At 40.2% G+C, this 23,684-nt stretch overlaps 1 protein-coding gene across 1 annotated transcript in view; it reads left to right on the plus strand.

The window, feature by feature from the left end:
- Positions 1-23,684, plus strand: part of OBSCN (obscurin, cytoskeletal calmodulin and titin-interacting RhoGEF) — a 175,207-nt gene that overhangs the window by 47,058 nt on the left and 104,465 nt on the right. The window contains exons 25-44 of the mRNA XM_032182181.1: positions 99-252; positions 1,657-1,818; positions 2,360-2,464; positions 3,148-3,414; positions 4,079-4,348; positions 5,143-5,409; positions 6,586-6,852; positions 8,445-8,711; positions 9,702-9,971; positions 10,778-11,044; positions 11,574-11,840; positions 12,690-12,962; positions 14,500-14,766; positions 17,271-17,537; positions 18,305-18,571; positions 19,172-19,435; positions 19,997-20,263; positions 20,634-20,897; positions 21,891-22,157; positions 23,178-23,444. Coding sequence (XP_032038072.1) covers positions 99-252; positions 1,657-1,818; positions 2,360-2,464; positions 3,148-3,414; positions 4,079-4,348; positions 5,143-5,409; positions 6,586-6,852; positions 8,445-8,711; positions 9,702-9,971; positions 10,778-11,044; positions 11,574-11,840; positions 12,690-12,962; positions 14,500-14,766; positions 17,271-17,537; positions 18,305-18,571; positions 19,172-19,435; positions 19,997-20,263; positions 20,634-20,897; positions 21,891-22,157; positions 23,178-23,444 — 4,966 coding nt within the window. The remainder of the gene's footprint in view (positions 1-98; positions 253-1,656; positions 1,819-2,359; positions 2,465-3,147; positions 3,415-4,078; positions 4,349-5,142; positions 5,410-6,585; positions 6,853-8,444; positions 8,712-9,701; positions 9,972-10,777; positions 11,045-11,573; positions 11,841-12,689; positions 12,963-14,499; positions 14,767-17,270; positions 17,538-18,304; positions 18,572-19,171; positions 19,436-19,996; positions 20,264-20,633; positions 20,898-21,890; positions 22,158-23,177; positions 23,445-23,684) is intronic.

Consider the following 23,684-nt stretch of genomic DNA (forward strand, 5'->3'; position numbering starts at 1 on the left):
GTTCAGTGAGACAGGTGAATTAAGCATAGATCGTAATGCTTCTTTTGCTCAGTGCAGATGTAGAATTGCTGACGGTGATCTGATTTGGCCTTTTCTAGGATGGGAAGGAGCTCCGGCAAAGTAAAAAAGTGGGAATTGTTTCCCAAGGAAATAAGAGGAGTCTCATTATTCACAAGTGTGAATATGAAGACCAGGGAACCTACATGTGTAAAGCAGCTGAAGACAAGACATCAGCTACCCTAAAGGTTCATGGTATGTTCAACTGAAAGAGGAAATAACCTCTACTGCAGTATTTTACTCCACAGTAAGAAATGCTTCATGGACAGTTTGTGCATTTCTCAGTTACTATATTGGATACCTTTCTCTTCTCAGTGAGAAAATACATACCGTCAGAGCTGTTGTGTGCTTGTTCTATCCTTATAGGAGCTGTTTTTGGAAGTGCTAACTTATTTTTCCATTTATTAATGGAAAAGTGATTTCTTTTCCCTGGAATTTAAATGGTGTTTCTGAATGAACAAATTAGCAGATACTGGAGAGCCTGACACAAAGCAGGGCATCAGTGGCTGACACACACATGGTTTGATTTAGCTTCTGTCATTGTCATAGAGGGACTTTGCCTGAATAGAGACCAGACAAGCCCTGGGAACGATCTCAAGATTTGCCATACTTTTTACGTAGTAAATGCTAAGGAACATGTAAAGATTTCTGACTGCATCTCTTCTTCATACTCAAGACAGATTTTCCCTCCATGTGTTGCCCTGGATAAGCACCAGATGTATTTTGTCACTGGGCTCTGAAGCACCCGATCATAAGCCTGTGCTGAAGGCCAGTTACTGAACAGACATGTCTGCTGTGCCCTGGCAGATTTGTTTTCCAGGACAGATGAAAAAACAGACCATTTTTTTTTCTCATTTCTTAGTAGTTGCTGTCCTCAAGTGGCCACTTGGGTTCAGTGTTAGCAAGTTCTTCACGAATATCTGTCCTATTTCATTGCTCTGCTGAACTCCCCTTTTCTCCCTGACCTTGTGACTGGGATGGGTCGATTTATACCTGAACTTGTTCCTGGGGCTAATCTAAGAAGTATCAAGACCTGTCCTTTCAAAATGAAAGGGCTGCAGTAGCACAGAAATATGGATCAGTTCTGACATACACAAGTGCAGATCTGTCGAGTTAAAGGGGATTATGCCAAGTTCAAGGGGTTCTTAAACAAAAGTACCCCCTAGGTAAAAAGTGGCTGATACAGTCTGGGCACACAAGCAAAGGAATGAGAGAGGGGCATGCAGAGAAGCATAAGAATGTGACAGGTTTATAGTGACATGAGATTGTAGGGGTGTGTCTAGTTTCTCTTGGCAGATTTTTCTTCCATTAATATGTTTAGACAGGTTTTAAAAGACGTTTTTGAAAGACAAGTTCTGGCTTCCATAAAATACAGTTGCAGTGATCTCCACTGCCACTAGTAATTCTATCTCTGTAGGTTCAAGTGCAAAATGTATTTGCTGTGTTGAAGAGAGATATCACCCATGAGGGGGAAGGTGGTGAAGAATAAAATGCAATCTCTTTTTTTTTTTTTTTTTTCATGCTAGTATGCATAAGGTAAAGATACTGCACTCAGCTATGTAGAAACCCCAATAAATAATTGTCTCTATGATTTCACAGCCCGAGATATCAAGATTGTTAAACCACTGGAAGATGTGGAAGTGAATGAATATGAGAGTGCATCTTTCGTCTGTGAGATTTCACATGATGAGGTCCAAACCCAGTGGTACAAAGATGACAGCAAGCTGAAGGCTGATGACAATATTAGAATGCGTCAAGATGGTAGGAATTCAAATGGGGATCTTATCCTTGAGTGGGGAGTGGGTTGGGAGAATAAGCAGAACGGCCTGACCTCTGAACTCAAGTTAAGAAGGTTCAGCAGAGAGTTCCCCTTTTATTTTTTGGGTTGCAGTTAGGCTGGGGCAGTGACATGGTGGGAACTCTAGTGTGGCAAATTTGGTGTTATGTCACCATCCCATGCTGCCAAGAGCAGGTAGGAAATGCAATTTGTTCCTAAGTGACAGTGAACAGGGCAGTCAGTTAATCTCTCAAAGGAGTTTGTGTCTGACAGTGGGTGGGATCCTTCTGTCTCAAGTAATTTTCTGATGATGGGAGCCACATTCAGTCCGTCCTTGGAGGAGAATCTGTGTTAGGTTACGCTTTGTTACAGGGATGTGGGTGTAGGGGAATGGTCAGCTTTGCTGCCGCAAGAACAGGTAGGGATACTCTGAAACCAGACAGATGGTGCCGACCTAGCAATGTGCTTTGAAGAGTGAATTTTCTTCTCACAGGAAGCTGTATGTGTTTGTGTGTCTGTTCTCAGGAAAGACCTATTCACTGACTTACACACGTGTCCAAGTCAAAGATGCAGCAGAGATCAAATTTGTCGCTGAAAAGGCAGAATCTCGTGCCCAGCTTAGAGTGAAAGGTAATTATACTTTTGATAACAATACTGCTTAAATTGTCTCCTGTTATAAACCAACCAATTGCCCTTACTTTTAACGTGAAGAAAGTTAAACAACACTTAAAGCTTTCACAGAAATAAAAACTCCTACCAACCTTTGTGCAGGTGAAATATCCATGTCACTGTTGGGGATTTACATTTGCTAAGTAAAACAATTCATTTTCTGAGGAGGTTGATTTTTTACCTTTAGGCATTAAGATTCATGTTTGAACTTTGAGGGACAAAAAAGGCATAGTTTGATTTTCTCTTCCATTTTCTCTTGCTGGTTTATATTTGAAAACAGAAGAGTTTATTACTTCTTTTTTTTTTTTTTTTTTTTTGGATGTTAAGCTTAAATAAGTGATAAAGAAATTGAAGGAAAACATTTGAGTTAACACACTGACAAAGAGCTCAGGAAATCTGTTATTAGTCCCCAGCTTTGTTGAGTAAATTACTTGTTATCTCTGCAATTCAGCCATCCAAGTGGTAAAATAGGGATAGCAAGTCTTTTTTTTAATACGTCTTTACTTGCTGTGTTAGCTTAATATGGTGGGGACTCCTGTCATCATCCAAATAACTATCCATAAAAGAAATACTGCTTTTGAGATTTTAATTGACACCTTTCACAGGAACTGCACTGATTGCATCTTTTTTTTCACTCCTTTTAGAGCTGCCTGTAAAAATTGTGAAGCCTTTGCGGGATAAGATTGCACTTGAAAAACATCGGGGATTCCTGGAATGCCAAGTATCTCGTGCCAATGCTGAAGTTAGATGGTATAAAAAGGATATGGAAATTCACCCTAGTGACAAATATGAAATTGTAAGTGAAGGTGTCTATCGGAAGCTCATCATCAACGATGCAGATTATGAAGATGAGGACACATACACTTGTGATGCCTTTGATGACAAAAGCAGTGCTCATTTCTTTGTTGAAGGTACTAAACAATTTTTCCTTCCAAGATGCATTGAAAGGAGGGTGGACTGATTCAAAAGCCTTTGTCATTTACTTTAAAAACACAGGACCACTTGGGTTTTTAATTGAGTGCAGATTTCATGTGAATTTCATTGATACTGCTTCCTGGTACGATTATAAGGGCAGGAACATCTTGGAAAACTGTACATTCTCTTAAGGAGAGTGGTTCAATTCATGGAGAACTTTATAAGATCTACTGGACAAAGCTTGTTGTACAGAGAAAAGTTGCTATAGTTTACTAATATCCTTCCTATTAACACCATCTGCATTTCACTGAACCTCTATTGCATTTATACGTGGAATAATAAATAATAAAATTTTCCAGTTATGGTGCCAAGAGTTTGACATCAGGATGGGAAGATAGTGGTCTGCTTTAGAAATTGGACTGGGAATAAGGAGATCTGGATATTCTGGTTGTCATATTCTTACTGTCTGAGCTGTTACTGGCAATATGTATTTATTCTTATTTAGAAACAGAGAAAAAGAAAAGAGGATGCTTTAAGGCCTTTTGAGCCTGGTTCAGTGTTCAAGTGAAGTAAAGATGGCATGAATGTGCAGGATGACAATCAAAGATCTCTTTCGTGGCTCCTAAATCTCTGCTTTCTCTTGCTCCATCCTTCATCCAGAGCAATCCATTAATATTGTAAAGGAGCTGTGTGATGAGGACGTGACTGAGCCTGAAGAAGCCAAATTTGAATGTGAGATATCCATTCCATCTGTGAAACCTCCCAAATGGTATCTACGTGGAGAAGTCTTACAGGCTGGCAGAAACATTATCATGCAGCAAGAAGGCACCATCCACCGGCTGACAATACTGAAAACCAGCGCTGATATGACAGGCACCGTTCAGTTCTCCATCGGCAAATCAAAATCTACAGCAAACCTGCTTGTCAGAGGTAATGTGATCCGTTCTAGCTTGAATTAGATTATGAGAGATCCTTCCTCTCACAGTCTCTGGAACCTAATTTTTCAGACAGAGCTTAATGTGCAGGCTTCTCTGCCTGGGATCTTTGAAATGTTGTGTGTATACCTGGAAGGTCTGCTTAGGTTCCCAATTACAAGTTGTTGGGCACTAAATGAGACAGCAGTGTCTCAGGAAGGGATCTGATTAATGGATGTGGTGTGCCTAGTATTCAAATCTATAGAGCTAAGACTGTTATTTTTTTTTCCTTAGCTTTACAGAAATGGTCAAAACAGGTGAAATTTACCAAGTTAATTTATTTTGTCGTGTTTCTGAACTAGACAAGTTTGCTGGCAGATTTCCTTAATCCACTTTTTCATTGATTTGATCTGGGACAAAGCTTCAGGGCTTTTCATCTTATGTTGTCACCATAGTAAATGGTGACAGTCACATCCTGAAGTCCTTGTTTTGTCTCTAATTCACTCTTATTTGAGTAAAGTCCTCAATCAAAGAGCAATTCAATAAGCACTGAACCAGAACTGGACCATGCATTTGGTACAAATTATTTTACAGAAATATAGTTACCAGCATCCGCTATAGATTATTGTGCTGTTTTAGCTTCAAGATAAATCAGGTCCTTAACAGAAACCTGTAGCATCATCTGAGCAGCTCACAGAACTGTTGTGAACATGAAATACATGAAATTAATGGGCATGAAATACGGACTAGAAACTTTCCTCTTCTTCAGATTGCATTCATCCTTTCTTCTTTTCCAACCCTGCTTTGCAGATTACCATATACAGATCACCAGGAAGATGGAGGATAAGACAGCTTTGGAACGCCATTCTGTCATCCTTTCTTGTGACTTCAGGCCTTCTCCAAAGATTGTGAAGTGGTTCAAGGGCCACACGCCCATTGAGCCCTCTGAAAAGTACAAGATCAAGCGGGAGAAGCATTCAGCAGAGCTCAAGATTCTGAAGGTGAAGCCTGAAGATGCTGGTGTGTACAAGTGCAGGGCAGGAAATGCGGAGACTGAAGCCACGCTGACAGTTGAAGGTATGAGCAATTCGCAGGAGGGAGGCTTGCCTGTTGCATGTCATTTTGCTGTTCAGTATTTCACTCTAGATTTTTTCTCTTCTTGAGGTCAAAATCCACAGTTCTTTTCTGCTAATTTTATACAAGCATACCATTTTCACTGGTGTATTTGTATTATGCACTGTGATGATATTCCAAGATACTGAAATCCAGCACTTACCATCAATTAGATTGTGTACGTGGAAGGGCAGAGTCTTGGTAAAGTGCTGGGATTGGGCAGGAGTGTAGTTGTCTTTCTTAAGGCACATAATTTTCCCTTTTGTTCAAGGAACTGAACTCTTTGGAACTCTTTGCTAAAAATGTTTTTTTTGTGTTAAACTGCTACAGGCCTCTGATTTTTGGTGAACATTTGTGGTTTTCATTTCCACTGACTACTGTGTCAGCTTTTATCTATAATGCATCTGCTACTGGGGGTCTATCACATCTTGGTATAGCAGTAGCGTTTAGCCAGTTCTTCCCCTTTGGTAAAACTGCAAGAGAAGTTGATCTCTGTCACTCTTTCACAAGTTTAGCCTTGCAGAGGTTCATCCAAATGACAAAATTTTTAATTCTCCAAAACCCTCTTCTGAGTTAACCAGTCCTTGAGAAAAAGTGCTTCATGTGTAGACAAGCTTCAAAGACAAACTTCTGGTCAAGGACTGGAAAAGAAAATAATTCACTTCCTGTTGCTCCCTAAACCTCAGCAAATCGTTTTATCTCTGTAGCAGCTGTTTGTGGCCAAAAACCTTGTTTTCATATCATCTTCTTTGTGACTCTTTCCCTGGTAGTGAGTCAGGGATGATTTACACACTGTATATGTGCGTGTGCAGTGACTAGAACATCGGGACTGGAGCTCTCAGGGGTATTTAGATATCACTGTAATGTTATTACCATTTCAGAAGAATTACTTATCTTTAAGTAAAAGAAAAAGATTTATATGTGAAAGGAGAATTGAGGGCTCTGGACAACAAAGTCTTTTGTAATGGATGCTTTTCTGTTGGACTAAGTGCAGAACCAAATAAATAAAATGTATTGACCTGTGATGTTCAGGAGATCAGGCTAAATCATTTAATAAGCCCTGAACACTGTGAAATCTGTTTGTGTAACAGTACTAATATGTAGCAACAGTGGTAATGGTACACTTTGTTTATCCAACAGCCCGCAACGTAGAAGTAATCAAACACCTGCAGGATGTGGAAATTGAAGAAGAGAGCTCTGCTGTCTTCTCCTGTGAGCTGTCCCATGATGACGAGGATGTGGAATGGTTCCTGAACGGCACCCTCCTTTACACCAACAATTTCAATGACATCAAGAATGTTGGCAACTGCTACACACTGACGATGAAGCAGATCAAGCCTGAAGATGCTGGCACAGTGACAATGAAGTCAGACAAGGTGTCAGAGACTGCGCATCTGAAGGTGATAGGTGGGTCTGATCATACTCTTCATGAACTAAGAGATGTAAAGCAGCTATTATTTGCCATATCCACACAGCAATCCTCCTTCTAAGCCTCATCCCTCTGGATAAATGTTCAGGTGCTTTCTTCCAGTATAAGTTTCTAATGTAGCTGATGATTTTCCTAAGGAAAATTGTTTTGGTGTCTTGCCAAAAATTTCCATAGCTCTTTGTCATTCTTTTACTTATCGTAACTATAGTTTCAAGGGCAATTTCCTTTACTTGTTGCTCTCTTCAATAGTATGTAGTCTAAATACTGTCATTTCTAAAGATTTTTGACTGTAAAGAGCTGAGCTGCAGTGTACCTCCAAGGGTAGGGCACACTTTTCAGTGCATCTATCATCAAGTTGGACTGATTCAAATGAGCAAAAAGGACACAATTTGCTGCTGTCCTTAATGTTTTAAAGTTTGCTCACAGAACTGAATTGCTGTAGTTTAACATGTTCTCGTGCACCAGCTAAGCCATGGTAAGTTGCATGATATTACTTTAAGCATGCTAGAAACATGAGGTAAAACATCTATCAAAATTTTAAAATATTTTCTTTAGAAATACACCTGTTTCAAAAGGCATGCTCAGGTAACTCATAGGGATTTGTTACCCTAAATTAACTCCATTATGTATCTGCATTGGTCCAGGATGGAAGTGTCAATGTGAAATGTTCTGAGACATTCTCTCTGAAAGTCAGAGAGTCTAATATCCTACATATTCTTGTAGGAAATCAGAGACCATTCTTCATGTGTTTTGCCTCCTGGTCATCACTAATTTGCTTCTCCTAGAGCATCAGAAAAAATTAAATCTTTTACTCTACCTACTCAGAGAGTCTGAAGTATTTCCTCTTCCTCCTTTCTTTTATACCTGGTCAAAAAATTCCCCTGAATTTCTGCATGAAATATATTTTAAGATAAATAAAGGGAATTGATGCCCTTTAGAGGCAAGAGTAAAGGTGCTCAGGAGAGTGTGCAGCATATCCTTTTATTTCTGCTGCCTACCGTATGAGTTCTGCTTCATATGAAGGCAGTGCCAGCTCTCCAGCTTCAGAACAGTTACATCCCAATTTCTTCCCTTCACATGTGTTTCTTGTAACCACCTGACCACTATATGCTTGTGCACTGCTGCAAGAAGCAAGGACATTCCCAGAGAACATTTTCTTCTTCTTCTTTATACATGCAAGGGTTTCCTTACTTAGCCTATCTTGTTGAGCATCTTCTAAGTATGAGGCTATTCCTTTGTCCTTCACTAATGCCATACATGTCTGATTCAAGCCCTGTTCCCTGTGACTGCATCTCCCTTGGGATCACCTCTGCCTGACAGATGACCCAACACAGTCAAAAAAGGAGTCCATGCAATCTCAGAGAGAGACCACAATTGCAGTGCTGTCCTGATTTCCATAAAACTTAAAAATCTTGAGGTGTGAAACTGCTTTAGGTTCTCTTCTTTAGGTATTGGTATCATCAGTTTTGGTAAGGGTTTACTCAAACCCTCTTTAAATATCTGGTAGCAACTGTGAAAATTTCTTAGCTTAAATTCCTGGTTAATTCCTGTTTTGCTTGTTAAACTTCAGAGAAGCCTGCTGTCTTCATGAAGTCCTTGGATGATGTTTTTGGTGAGGAGCGAGGTGTAATTAAACTGGAATGTGAAGTCTCCAAAGAGAAGGTCAAACCTGTTTGGAAAAAGGATGGTGCAGTGCTCACTGCTGGCAACAAATATGAGCAGATACACTCTGGGAAGACTCTGTGTCTCCTTATCCATGACCTTGAGAAGACAGATGCAGGTTTATACACCTGTGATATTGGCACTGATGTTGCCAAGTCACAGGTCAGCATTCAGGGTAAGTACTGTTGACAATTGCCAGTAAAGAGGTGCTGAAAATACATGCGGGTTGGTCCCTGTGTCTCACACCTATTCCCCCATGAGCATAAATTGCCTCCGTTATAAAACTGTTACTGGAATTTAACACAGTGATTTCTGAACAGTTCTTGCTCTTTGTTGGAAGTATACCTCGTGTTTTCATGAAAATCTCTGGATGTGTCAACAATATATAGGCAATGTTTTCTTTCTGAACTTTCCTAAAGTGGAGAAACTCTCACAGAAGAGCAATTGATTTCTCAAAACAAAACAAAGAAATAAAAAATCACACCCCAAAACAAAACAGACACACACCAAACCTACCAAAAAAAAAAAAAAGGGGGGGGGGGGGAAGGCAAGAAAAGAAAAAGGCAGCTTGTTTCACATGGCTCAGCTAGTATTTCAGAGTCTGTTGTGGGTACATGAAAGAAGTTCAATATTGTCTGCTGAAGAAGCCAGCAATCCAATCTGTCCTCTAATCCTTGTGGCTTCTTGAAGGAAGGAGGAGTGTTCATGGTTTTTGAACTCTCATTGGTAACAAAACAAGTTTTGATTTTCAGTATGATTTGAATACCTGGAGGAGTAGGATGGTAACAAATACACAAATAAAAGCATTCAATTTCTCATCATGGGCAGAAGCCTTTGTCTCATACAATATCCAGAAGTATTTCCGTCTGTTAGTTTTTCCTCATTAAATCTTCACTCTGCTTCATGGAATGAGCTGTTCCCCACACAGTCCTTCCAGAGAGAAGCCAGGAGATTCACATGCCCGTTTTTCTATAGCTTTCTGGTAATTCTGAGTGGATAATGTCTGAGGAATTCCTCACATGTCAAATACATCAGTAAGGAATGCGGTACCGTCCTGCAAATCCTGCAGATAAATGAGTCTGATGGTCTAAAAATGTCAGTACTACTTTTAATGTCAATTGTAAATGCCTTTTCTCCTTATATTAACCTACATTTTGTCTTCCAGAACTGAACATTGGCATTACCAAACGGCTGAAGAACACTGAAATCCAGGAGGGAGAAGACTGTACGTTTGAGTGCATTTTGTCCCATGAAAGCATTGATGACTTCAGCTGGACACTGAATGGGAGCAAAGTGGAAAGTGGAGGGCGATTTAAAGCCTTCAACATGGGTCGGAAGTATACTCTCAGCATCAAAAGTGCCATTCCTGATGATAGTGGGGAAGTCATTTTCACTGCCCGTGGTCTAATCTCCAAAGCCTCTCTGGTTGTGAAAGGTAATGAGACCAGAGAGAGTCTGGGGGTTGGTATCTTCTACTCTCTTCTCATAAGGTGTCTCAGAAAACCATGGAGGAAAATCTGTGATATGGTTAAAATGAATAGCAGCCCTCTCTATGAGCCTTGAAGCACTGAGAATTTCCCTTAAAAGCAAGTAAAAGGGTGATTTTTTTTTTTAATAGATAAGTGAGAATTGCAGAATACACCGAGTGGTGTTGGAAATGGCTAGTTCCACTTCTCACTCTGGCTAGTTCCATTAACAGTAAATCAAGAACGATCTGTTCAAATAACTGTAGGTGCAAATATCTTGCAAGTCGAAGCTGAAGGGATGGCCTTTGTGCCATCTAATTGTATGTGGTGGTTTTACCCAGATGGGCAGCTAAACCCCACCACAGTTACTCTCTCTCTTCCCCTCTGCAGAAGAAGAGGGGGAGAAGAATGTCTGTATTTAGACAGAGACACCCCACCCTAAGTGTAGGCCTGCAGTAACTTCAGTGACAACAAAATGATGGCCTCTGAAAAGGATGCTGTCAAGATGAGTCCTAAATTCCTCTAAGTGATCATTGCTGTTCACTGAGAGCCTGTAACTGCAGTTAATGTGCACTAAAGAACAAGATTAGATTGCTTTTGTCTCTCACTTCCCCATCATAACCTGAATTATTCATGGGAGAATGAGAAAACTTGCTGGATATTTGAATTAAAAACAAAAACAAAAACAAACAAACAAAAAAAAAACCACCCTAATCTTACTGCATTTCTCATTGTGTTTTTTACCGGGAACTCATTTATTTTTGTTTTCCCTCAGAAAAACCTACAGAGGTTACAAAACAACTGGAGGATAAAACAGCAGCAGCGGGGCAGGACATCAGCCTGAGCTGCGAGTTGTCAAAGCCTGATGTGAGCATCAGATGGTACAAGGATGGCAAAGCAATCCGAAAAAGCCAGAAGTATGACTTGCACCAAGAGGGAACACGGGCCATCCTGATCATCCATGACTCCACAGTCAAGGACAGTGGGGAGTACACCTGTGAGACAGAAGTCTCTAAAACGAAAGCCAAGATCACAGTGCAGGGTCAGTTGAAACACACAAAGGGGCTGGCACTTAAAAAAGTTGGGGTAAATATCAGCAACCTGTGGGAGGTGTTCTTCTGTTTTTTAAGCAGGGTCAACTATTAGTTTTCAAAAAATGTCATGGATTAAAATTTTTTTTTAAAGAAAATCTAGGAACTGCATAATCTTGTGTGTTACTTGAAGGGCCAATCTATATTAGTAATTTGAATTAGTCTTTTTTGAATATGGGTGATCAAAATTATGCATAGTCTGCCAGATGAGATCTCACCAGCAACTGTACAATGGCATTAAACTTTCTAGATATCTTCTGGAAATATTTTACTTCATATGTCCTATGTCAAGGGGTAGACTTGGTGATGATCTTAGACCCTTTCCATGTCTGCATGCTGTGATTTTGTAAGTAGGGGTAGAAGAGCAGAGGAGATTTAAGACACCTCTGTATGCTCTGGACTTGTTGGAGTAACAAATCTCTCTCTCTCTCCGCTCCCCTCCTTTTTTTTTTTTTTTTTTTTTTTTTTTTTCCCTTCCAGAAAAGCCTAATTACTTTGTCAAGGAACTTTCAGATCTGAAAGTTGATGAAAGTGGAACTGCAGTTTTTACGTGCCAGAGTGAGAAAACTGCATCCTCTGTGGTCTGGAGGAAAGGCATAGCTGAACTCAGGACTAGCAAGAAATATGAGATCATGCAGAAAGGACAAGTCCTGCAGCTGACCATAAATAATTTGGAGAAAAGTGACAGTGACACGTATACCTGTGACATTGGTGATGCCCAGTCCAGAGCCAAGCTAGTTGTGCAAGGTATGCATGAGAGGAATAAGACTGTACATCCTGTTTCTCCAACAGCAAACGTTATTTTGGTGGAATTTGTACGTTTATGGCAAATCTCTGGGATTGCGGTTGCCTGGCTTAATTAGAGGCTCTGTGCATGTGTGCAGGGGGGCAACTGCCCCAAAAGGAAAGGCTGTATGAACTAGAGCAGTGGTATTGGGTGGCTACATGTCCAGGTGTTTAAGTGCTGCCATCCATGCACAGGCAGATCTATTTCTCAGCATATGGATAGCAGATTTAATTTCTGGTTCTGATACATGATATATGTAGAATGAACAGTCCATGTGGACAAAAATCTAGCAACATGGAACTGGACATGCAAAACAATTTGTTGATTTGAAGTATTTACCTCTGGAGCACTTTAGGAATGATTTAGAAACCAAAATGCTGATGTGAGGAGGGGCTGATGAACCTGAATTCAGTGTGAGGTTTCTAACACTGACTTTTCTGAGTTAAAAATAGTTCTCTGTCAAAAAGCTCAAGATAAAAATAAAGTTCCCTGATGCTGCATTCCAGGTAGTTCCATTAGGCAAAACTTCATAACACTGGATTTGCATTGTGCTGGCTACTTGTTCTGCTATATGTGTTCTGGTATTTTGAAGTTGTCTTCATCCTATTTTGGTGTGTGTCCTGTATATATTACCTTCCTGTGAATTATTTTTGTGTTCAGTTACAGGGGAGTTATGTTTCAGTCTTCTGTATCATGAATGTATTTCCTTCTTGAAATATTCATGTGGGAAATCCATAACCATAACCCATAAGTTTTTTCATGCTAGGAGTGGAAGATTCCAGTAATTGATGTATCTGTGTTCCTTTCAGGCCAGAAAGTGCTAATAACAGAAGACCTGGAAGATGTCACTGTGTTAGAAGGAGAATCTGCCATGTTCAAATGCAGAATCTCTCCTGTAGACTATAGCAAAGTGCAGTGGTTTTTGGATAAAACCCCACTCCATACCAATGAACTTAATGACATCCAGTCTCAGCCTGGTGGATATCACTTGCTAACACTGAAAAAGCTCTCACTGAAGGACTCGGGGGTTATTACATTTGAAGCTGGTGATAAGAAAACATCTGCCAGTTTGGTTGTTAAAGGTAATTCAAGCATAAAAACCGCAGGAGAGAAGAGAATGCATAAAAATCTCTACGGGATAATGTGGATAGGTGAAAAAAAAAGGCAACAAATTTGACCCCAGAATATGTATATCTGAATATGTTCAAGAATATCATTACCTATATGATGAAGCTAGGGGTGGGGAATTAACTCTTTGCATTCCTGGAGAGCTGTCAATTTATTGGACCTTAGATGGGAACGTTATACTGTAATGATGGTACATTGGATATCTTGTCCAGTTTTCCTTCAGCCAAGCTGGAAGAGTGGCAATGTAATGATGAGTGAGAAGAAATAGATTAGTTCAAGGAAAAAGAAAAAAAAAAGAAAAAAGAACAGCTGATATGTTTCTAATTTATGTTCCATTATTTGAAAGGCAAATTGCATGTGTTGTCTGCTCTTCATTGTTGACGATGTTTTCTCCAGAAATGTTGAACTAGGCCAAAACCTGCAATGTTAGTCTACTTTTATAGTGAGGGAATAAGATGAATGCCACACAATCTGAGAGTGTAGGTTTAAAGAAATTTTGTTTCCTTATGGGAAATATAAATATTTGTTATTATACAGAGATGTGAAACAGTCTGTGCTGTGTCAGATTGTATTCTTGTTCTTTTCAGAATCATCATGTTTCTTGCAAGATTATTTTTTTTCAAAATTTGAAAATTTGCCCCAGTTGGCAAATTTTGACATGCCACAGAACTGCAAATAGATTTTTCTGAAGTCAAATGAAAGATCCTATTTGCAAAAGGCTTACTCCTTTTGGTAACACCAGTACAGGATGCTGTAATGCTGACGAGAATAGTTTTTGGTTTTCTGATGAGTTGGATTTTTATGTATTAAAAATAATAATAATAAAAATAAAAAGCCAGAAGTGCTGGGGGGTAAGATCTACCTTGACTTTTTCTATCAAGCTTCTATAAGCTATATAGAGAGACAAGCACTTCCAGAGAGCAGTTCATCTCCTCTGTCCTAATGACATATTTTGGAAGTAAATATCTAGTCCTTGGAGGAGCATGTCATCTTCCACTGATAATAGAAACATTCTGCATGAGTAGTCAAGGATATCTGCCTAGTTTTTAGATGACCTCATGCCAATGAGGTGAGCCCTGCTGTATTTAACTGGCTTTGGGAAATCAGTATTGCACCTCCCTTCATCTAGAATTAACTTCCAGCATTCAGTTAGAAGGTTCAAACTAATAAACCCACATTGAGAAGTGTTTAGGAATAGTGCCTCCATCTTGCTTATATTTAATGAGATTGGAGAGATCTTTTTCATGTTCTTCTACAGGCATTTTCTTCTCAGTTTCTTCCAGGTGGCGTTAGGTATTTACTAAACCACATTTTATGGCATGACTGATGCCTTCCTGAGGGCTTTGTAGTGATGCACACCAAATTATTCATTACTAACCCTGATCTGTAGTTTTGACACAAGTGATCTTGGATGTAAGTCTTACAGATTACTTGTGATCTGAAAATCTGCACCTCTTCTGAAAATCTCAGACCATTTTTATGTGATTCTAGAAAAGCCCTGCATCTTCACAAAGGAGCTGGTTGATACTGAAGTCACTGAGGGAGAGGATGTGATTCTCCACTGTGAAATCTCCAAATCAGACAGCCCTGTAAAGTGGTGCAAAGATGGGAAGAGCCTTAGGAATTCTTCTAAGTATAACATCAGCCGGTCGGGATTTGAAGCCAAGCTGGTCATTCACGGGGCAGAAGAAAGAGACAGTGGCAGATATGAGTGTGAGGCTGGAGCAGCTAAAAGTAGTGCGGTTATTACTGTCAAGGGTAAGAACGTTTGGAGTGATGGTTTGGGTCCTACCTTGTTCTATAAGCTATATATGTGAAGCTATACTGAAAAGGAGCCTCATGTCTTTGCACCACAGTGCAGGAAAGGTCCTAATTAAGTCATCCAGGGCAGCATCCAGAGAGGTGGCAGAATGTGAGACAGGAAAATCCTTCATCTTACCCAATTTGGGCTCTGTGGAAGTTAAGTGTCTCATCTTTCTAGAGCAGTCAGCAATGGGTCAGCAGAGAACAGTCTCTGTAGAATATCCACTCAGCCCAAGAGATAATCCAGAAAAAAAATTAGTCACCTTTGAAGTCTCCAATGCTGTCTCCAAGAAGAAGTTAACGCACCCACATTAGTCTAGATAATTGCTTTAGGTAGCTAATTTTTTGAGAGTAGCACATCTGAAGCATTTATTCCAAAGAACATTGTCAGGCAGGAGACGATAACTGAAGGGTTATATTGTCTGAGCTGCAACAAATCAACGTTCTTTTCTTAGACACATGAGATTTTAGTGTATTTCCTGAGCATTTTAGGAAAGCACCAAGTATATTAGGCAGAGCAGTGGGTATGAGCTGGGTGAGAACTAGGCTCACCTGCTATTCATGTTACAAGCCCTCTCATCATAATTCCTCCAGCCTCTTGTGAGTCACTTCCCCAGCCTGAGGAGGACCTGAGTTCCTGAGAGCATCTGCTCATTCACACAAGCAAGTTTCAGCAAGCTATTAATGCTTAGCCTCACCAGTGGATATCCTGCACGCAGTTATTCCCAACACACTCTGGAAAGGCTGTTCAGAAGTTGTATCCAGATCAGACAAGTCAATGTGAACAAAAAGGGTTTGTATCATTGGAATAGTTGACCTGAAGCTCAGAGCACAATGAGGGAAGGCAAGCTGCTCACCCAGAGCACAAAAAAACAGACCAGTTTAAGGCTGAGGTCTGCCATGCAATGAAAGAGAACAGCTGAGTGATGTTAGGAAGGTGATAGCAGATAGTTACGGGTCCAGATTTTTTACAACTTTCCTTAGCTTTCTCAAAACCCATTACACAAAAACAAGGACCTGTGTTGACTCCAGTAGGACCTGGATCTTACCCGTGATGAAGAGGAAATTTTTGTTAGATAAAAAATAAACAAGCATTCATAATGAGTGTTACACAACTGCCCCATTTGTCCCTTCATCCAGAAGGGTGTGGATGGATGCAGCATTTAAAAACATGTATTCAGATCACTAGTAGATGCAGAGGAATCAAGTTGTAAGGATGCCTACAACAAATTGTAGTGTTGTAACATTCCTTTACCTAATGAGTCACATCAGAATAGCAGAATACAAAAATAGCAGAAAAATTCAATATTCATGTGATACTGTAAGTATCCACAAATTAAAGATGAAAAGAGAAGAGAAGAATAGACTGTAAGTTTTCAACAGCCACAGGACAAATACATCATGAATTGGTAGCCAGCCTCCATATTCATAAAAACACACTATTAGACCTTTTTTCCTCCCTCCTTTTCCTCAAGAAATGCTGTCTCTGCAGTAGTTCACCTTAAAGTCCTGAGTCCCAGGCTGTGATAGAGCCTGCATAGGAATCTCCCCAGGGACCCTTTTGTGTCCAGCATGTCCTGTGTTTCTTCTGTGCTGTTTTTAAGTCCACATTCATGTCTGATGAAAATCTGTCTTGGTTTCTTATAATAAGAAATCAACACTGCTAATCATGATAAAAGGTGCCTTGTCATTTATTTGTGTTTTCTGTGCATATGTATGAGGTGACCCTGGTTATATTTTACTTTTTTTTTTTTTTTTTTTTTTTTTTTTTTTTTTTTTCCAGTGATTGAGCTTTGACTACCAGTCTGCAATGTAGCTCAGTGTCTGCCATCCCTGACTGACTTCTTGCACCACCAAGATTTTGGCTAAGTTGCACTGGTGGAACTGGCTTCTGTTTGTGTATTCTGTGCCACATATCTTGCTGTCATTCCAAAATAGCACAGGGAAGCTGAAGTAGGACATTTCCACTCACAGCTAGGCCTTTACAGTGCCCCTGCGCTACTTTACATAATTTTGGTGCCCTCTTTACTACTGAGGAGACAGGACATAAAAAAATCAAATAACTGAGCAGCAGGCCATTGCTAAAGACCTTTTAAGACTGAAATTGCACGCTAATGCCCAAAGTACTGAAACCAGCTGTACACTCTTTGAGTCATTAGTAGTAGTCGCAGCATCTGCTGCTTTTGTTAATAACAACAATAACAGCAAAGTCTTTAAATAGTACAAATAGTGGTTCAAAGATAAAAAGCATCCAGTCCTGAATATTTTTGAGACTTCTCTATAAAGTTCTGGCAGCCAGATGTGATTTGTAAGAATCTGTTCGCTTTGTTTGCTAGTGTATTTTCATTCCTGTGGTTTTCTACCTGAATAAAAAGAATATATATGTATATAAAACAAAAAAGAAAAAGTGATTTTCAAGCTCGTGCATTTCCTTAAACATGCGCAATGTTCTTTTCCAGAAGTACCAGTTCTCTTCAAGAAAGAGCTTCGAAATGAAGAAGCTAAAGAAGGAAAGCAAGTCAAACTGACCTGTGAGCTCAGCAAACCTGATACCCCAGTGAAATGGATGAAAGGAGACACTGTTCTTTATGCCAGTGAGAAGTATGAATTTAAGCAGCATGGCACTGTGGCAGAGCTCATTATTCGAGATGTCAAATCGATAGACGCTGGGGACTATACCTGTACCGCTGGGGAACTGAAGACCACTGCTCAGGTGAAAGTAAATGGTAGGCAAGGTTGGATGCATTGCAGCACTTTCTTAATGCATTGTTTTATAGCATTACAGGCTTTTTCTACAAAACAAACAAAACCACAGCACTTCTTTTTGTAGTAGTATCATCTACAAATTAATGCTTAAAATTTAATGGCAATATTGCATACTTGTATGTACCTATACATACATACATTTTATGTAATTTTATGTTATACATCTGGGAGTTTTAATCTGTAACTTCCCACTGAGCCCGAAATAAGTGCAGGGGGTGTGTTTCCTGTACCCTATGTGCCAGAGTTCCTGACCTGTTAGCTATTTTACATGGTTGTGATTAAGACCGGAGTTAGAGTTTGAGACCAGCAGCATAAGAGCATGGGAAGAATGTGAAAATGTAACATGTAAGAGCAGACAGGAATGCACAGCAGTTAGGTCTGGTCCCTAGCAAATTGCAGGTGGCCAACTGATTAATGCTTAGATTCCCAAAGTCCCCCAAACATCCTTTTTAAAGGCCCGCAGATGCCGTCAGTCCTCCCCTATGCCATTATACGGACAGCTTTAGTAAAAAAGAGTGAGAGCCTCCAAAAGTATTTTATGATGGAGATAGAATTAGGGCATAGGTACTGTATCAGAGCCCCGCAGCAACAAGGAATTAATTGGACTAGCAGTTTAGGACTGCTCTGCCCTTTTGAAAAAGGACTGTTTTTAGGGGTGACAGCTATCACGGGGCACTTGTACAGCAAGACAAGGGGGCTTGTCTTGATCCCTGGTTCTGTATTCTAGCTGTGCCTGTCCTTTTTAAACAACCCCTGGAGAACAAGGAAATGGAAGAGGGGAAATCTGTCTCTTTGCGCTGTGAACTCACAAAAGCTGATGCCACTGTGGTGTGGAAGAAGGGAGAAGCCACACTCCAGGCAAGTGCCAAATATGAAATGAAGCAGAAGGGAACAGTGGCAGAGCTGGTGATTCATAATGCAGAGCCAGAAGATGCGGGAAGATACACCTGTGACACTGGAGACCAGCAGACCACAGCCCAAGTCAAAATCCATGGTAGGAATAAGATACCTGCTTGTGACCATTTGTTATTGTTCTTGCCATGGTCCTGCACATTTACAGTGAGCGTTCATGAAAAAAAAAGGGATCCATACAAACGAATGGCAGCTCTGGCTGTGTCCATTATGTTATCTGTTTTCTAGGACAATAACTTCATACTAAAACATAACAATCAAATGTCCCTGACCTAATAACAAGGTACCTTTTCTTGCCTCTGAAATAACCGTTCTGCTTTCTTGAGACAGAGGCACTTGCCTGAGCTCTAAGGTAAGAAGGGCCTCAGCCACATGCTTTATTAAAATAATATGCAGTTCTGTTCTGTACTTCTTGAGCAAGTTTTTCATGTATCTGTGACCAACAGCATTTGGGCAGCAGCAGAGTAATTATTTTTATATTTTAATTATTGCAAAATAATTGTTTTTTCCCCTGAAAACTCATTGCGTGCTATTGTAAATGCAAGTAGAGTCCTGGAAGTGCAGGTAGGTCAAGGTTTGTTAGCTGTGCCGAGCGAATTTGTTTCAGCTTTTTAAGTCCCATATGGGGTGACCACTTGGTAGTGATGCTCCTGAAGTAAAATGAGAATGCTTCATTCCTCAGCCGTCTCTGCACTCATCGAAGAAGAGCTTAAGAGCCTGGAAGCTCTGGAAGGTGGGACAGCCACCCTGCGCTGCCAGCTGAGCAGAGAGGCCCCCGTGGAGTGGAGGAAGGGGCACACTGTTCTCAGGCCGAGTAACAAGTACAGGATGAGACAAGAGGGCACAGTGGCTGAGCTGCTGATCCATGATGTGGACACAAAGGATGCTGGAGACTATACATGTTTAGTGGGAAGCCAAAAAACCACAGCAGCTTTATCAGTGAATGGTAAAAAGTCAGAAATAACCCAAGAAACTCTGGAATGTTTCTGTCCATCCTTTTCCTCCTCCTTTCTGTACATTCTCTTTCAGCACCTACCTTTATGTCCTGCATCTACTTTTGTCATCTTTCCATTTTTTCATGTTGCTGTGTCACTTCTTTCCCCAATTCCTGTCCACGATCTGTTTTCATTATGCCCCATATTGCATGTGTGTTTGTTGTAATGTCTTCTCAGAGACCCTTCTCAAGTGAAGGGTGCTGACGTGCATGTATGCTTTCCTGAATTAGTATGGAAAAAGATTCCTTGGGGTTTTCTGTTGAGGAGAGTTCATTACTTCTAATGATGAGGATGAGTTTGTCCTTTGTATGTGGGATCCAGATCAAATCTGAGATTGATTTCCACAGAAAGAGTTACTAGAGAGTGGGTTTTACCAGCCACAAAAAAAGGCAGGGTATGATTATGGATGAGGGTGTTAGGATAAGTATTTGATCAATCACAATTCAGCCTCTGACCAGAGGTGCTGGGCAGGGCCCTGGGTTGCGATCCCTTGTTCATTCTGCATCTCTCAGCCCTGCCAGTCCGCTTCAAAAAAGAGCTGAAGAATGAGGAAGCCACGGAGAGTGGAACAGCCACGCTGCAGTGCGAGCTGAGCAAGGCAGGCAGCTCAGTCGAGTGGAGGAAGGACGGAAAGGTGCTGATGCCAAATGGCAAATACAGAATGAGACAGGAAGGCCGCTTTGCTGAGCTGGTAATCCAAGACCTAGACTTGACCGATGCTGGGAGTTACACCTGCGTGTGTGAAGACCAGAAGACTACAGCTACTTTGAGAGTGAATGGTAAACATTCTACCCATGTTTCTCATTAAGCCCCAAATTTAGTATGTTTGACAGTGTTTGCTGGTTGTCTGAAGCTTGGTCGGTATGATTTCGAAGAAGTTTTATGCTAGCTCTCTGGAGCCAAAGTCACCCTAGTAGATAATATTCCCTTGTGCTTTTTGAGCTTTGAGACATCTCAGCAATGTCCTATGTTGTCTTCTCTAATTTATTTCTCTCTGCTGCAGGAGATCTTCCTCCCCTGTACAACTGTATCCACCTACCAGTAGTACATTTGATTAAATTCATATGCTGTAGTCCAGTAATTCACAGAAAAGCCTAGATCATGTTGATATATTTCTGATTCCATCTCTGTTGGTATTGCATCCTTCAGCCTTGCCTATCCTCTTCCAAGAAGAAATGGTGAACAAGGAAGCTACAGAGGGTGAGGCAGTTGCTTTGCACTGTAAACTGAGCAAATCGGCTCCTGTTGAGTGGAGAAAGGGGAATAAAGTCCTCAAACCAAGTGAAAAATACAAAATAGAGCAGGAAGGCCCCTTTGCGGAGCTGATCATCCAGGATTTGGATTTGACAGATGCTGGTGATTACAGCTGTGTGTGTGGAGATCAACAGACTACGGCTGCTTTGACAATAAATGGTAAAAAGAAATTCTCTGCACACATCCTCCCAAGTAAATCTGCATAATTCTGAACTCTTCCTCTTTTTCTCCTGTTACATCTGATCTCTATATACTTTCCATTTCTGTCCCTTGCTGATTTTTTCCTTCTTTTTCTCCTCTGTCTCTTTCTCTCTGCACATCCTCCACCTGATCCCCTCTTGATGTGATATTTTTCTTCCTCTGTACTATGTTTGAATGACAAGTGTAGTACAAGTCCCAGCTCAACACAATCTCTGAGACCAGTGTACCTGCTGTTTAAAAATTTTCCCATAGGGATTGTCCTAAAAGTAAGATTAATTTTTACTTTCTTTACTTAGACTGCTACACCTGTTGCTCCTAAGTGATAAAAATTTTCAAAAACATGTGATGCTACATAAGGATTCTTACTGAAAAAAATACTCTTTATTATGCTCCTTCTGTTCCCTGGCCTTTTACATCTAGATTTATTTATTTGTTTATACCAATTTTGTTTTAATTTTCCCAGAAGATATCCTGTATATCTACAGAAAGCCAACAGCATGTTTACAATTGTTTTACTTAAGGAGCTACATTTACAAAAATACAGACAGTGCCATGATCCAAGCACTTCCGTAGAACTGGTGCTTTGCTCCAGGGAAACAAAATGCTCGGGGCCTCATACTGATGTATGGCCCTTTATTTTAATTTTATCCCTTTAATTTTGTGATGCATAAAATAAAGGGTAAATGACTTGTCAAGTTTGTAGAGAAACAACACTGCTTTCAAAACAAATTTTAAAGTGAGAGGACAAAAAAAAAAAAAAAAAAAAAAAGGCAAATTGAAATCTCTTGTGAATTGTTAGAGAATGAACACAATCCTGGAGTGTGAAGAAGGTTTTGTGACTTTAGTGACATGCAGGTTCAGGGAGACAAGGGACAAGAGGCCATGACCTACTGGTCATGGGCCAGGCTTTCTCAGCTTTGATGCTGTGTCTGTATTCCATTTACTCTGCAGTCCTACCCACTCTTTTCACCAAAGAACTGAAAAATACAGAAGCTACAGAAGGTAAAAGTGTCTCTCTGCGCTGTGAGCTGAACAAGGCTGCTGCTAATGTGGAGTGGAAAAAGGGATTGAAGACCCTCAGATCAAGTGACAAGTATAAAATGAAACGAGAAGGTGTCGTTGCTGAGCTTATAATCCAAAATCTAGACACGACGGATGCTGGAAATTATTCCTGCGTGTGTGGAGACCAGCAGACTATGGCAGTTTTAACAGTACATGGTAAAACTAACAAAACAAGACACATCCTAAAATTAACTCTTGTTTTCTCTGTCCGTTTGGGCAGACACTTGGTTATCCTCCTTCCTTCTGCCAGGCCCATACCCACAGCCCACTGATGTCAATGAACTGTTCCTATTGATGTCAGCGTGGCTGGTGTGCATGGCACAAGAGGGGTGTCAAAATACAAGTTCAAAGAAGATAGGCAACCGGGATGGCTGCTACCATTTTAGTGAAAGTTGATCATTTTGTTTTTCCTTTATCAGACTTTCTGTTACGATCAAGCCCATTAAAATGGTTTATGACTTAGTGGTGTTAAGGTTTCATCACATTCAGAAAGGTGAGGTAATTCCCTAGAATCTTATTCCCATACTTTATTCCTGGGACAACAAGTTGCTTTTATATACAGGCCAGTTGTCATTGTATGCAGTTACTCTGCAGTGTAAAGCAAGACCAAACTTTCTAAGTGATGATCAGGCTCATTGTAAACTTTGATTTTTACCGCAACTGACATATTTGAAAGAATATTTCAGTTGAAGTGAAAATGCTTGTTTTCCCATCATGTACTGAAATGAACAATTTCATTTCAAACTGACATTTAGAATGAAACTTCAGTGTTTCATTTTTTTAATGTAGAATGTCGTCTCATTTACTTAAGTTTGTGAAAACATAGTAAATATCCTCCTTTCACTACACTTTAAAACTTCATGTGAGAAAACCAATTTTTTTCAGAAATTTCAAATTAGTTTTTTTCTTTGAAATTTCACAGAAAAAAAAATGGGTTTTCTACTTCTGTTGGTTTGTGACTGAGTACATGTAAAATATCTCTATGGATTACTGCAAGCAGTAAATCCTTTTGCAGTAATTTCATTCCTCATACTGTTTCACAGACACTATTGACAATTTATGTTCTTGTGTTGATAAACCAATTCAAGATAAGAAGGAAAAGGGAAATTAAACATCAGAGTTTAATTTTAACTCTTTGGAGCATTACATCTCACTGCTCATATTGCTGTCTCTCAGCTTTACCTGCGTTTTTCAAAGAAGGTTTGAAAAACAGAGAAGCCACAGATGGTGCAACAGCCACACTGCACTGCGAGCTGAGCAAGGTCGGGGTCCCAGTGGAGTGGAAAAAGGGGGACAAGACACTCAAACCAAGTGATAAGTATAGGATGAGACAAGAAGAGACATCTGCAGAGCTGTTGATCCGAGATCTGGAGGTAGAAGATACCGGAGAATATACATGTGTGTGTGGAGATCAGAAGACCTCAGCTGTCCTGACAGTCCATGGTAAAAAAACAAACAAACAAAACCTTCTCCTCTATGATAGCAGCATTTCAGAGATCCCCCTTTTCTCTGACAGATCTCTTCTCACCCATGTTGATGTTTTGATTCTGCAGCCTTTTCTTGGTTTGCTGCCTGACTGTATTTCATCCTGTCTCCCACTGTCTGTCAGTTAGACACTGATGGCCTTATGGCAGCGTAGAGTTGTGAGAGTTTCTTATCTTACACCCTTCTGCATATTGTTAG

The sequence above is a fragment of the Aythya fuligula genome, chromosome 2 (genome assembly GCF_009819795.1).
Source record: "Aythya fuligula isolate bAytFul2 chromosome 2, bAytFul2.pri, whole genome shotgun sequence".
Lineage (NCBI taxonomy): Eukaryota > Metazoa > Chordata > Aves > Anseriformes > Anatidae > Aythya > Aythya fuligula.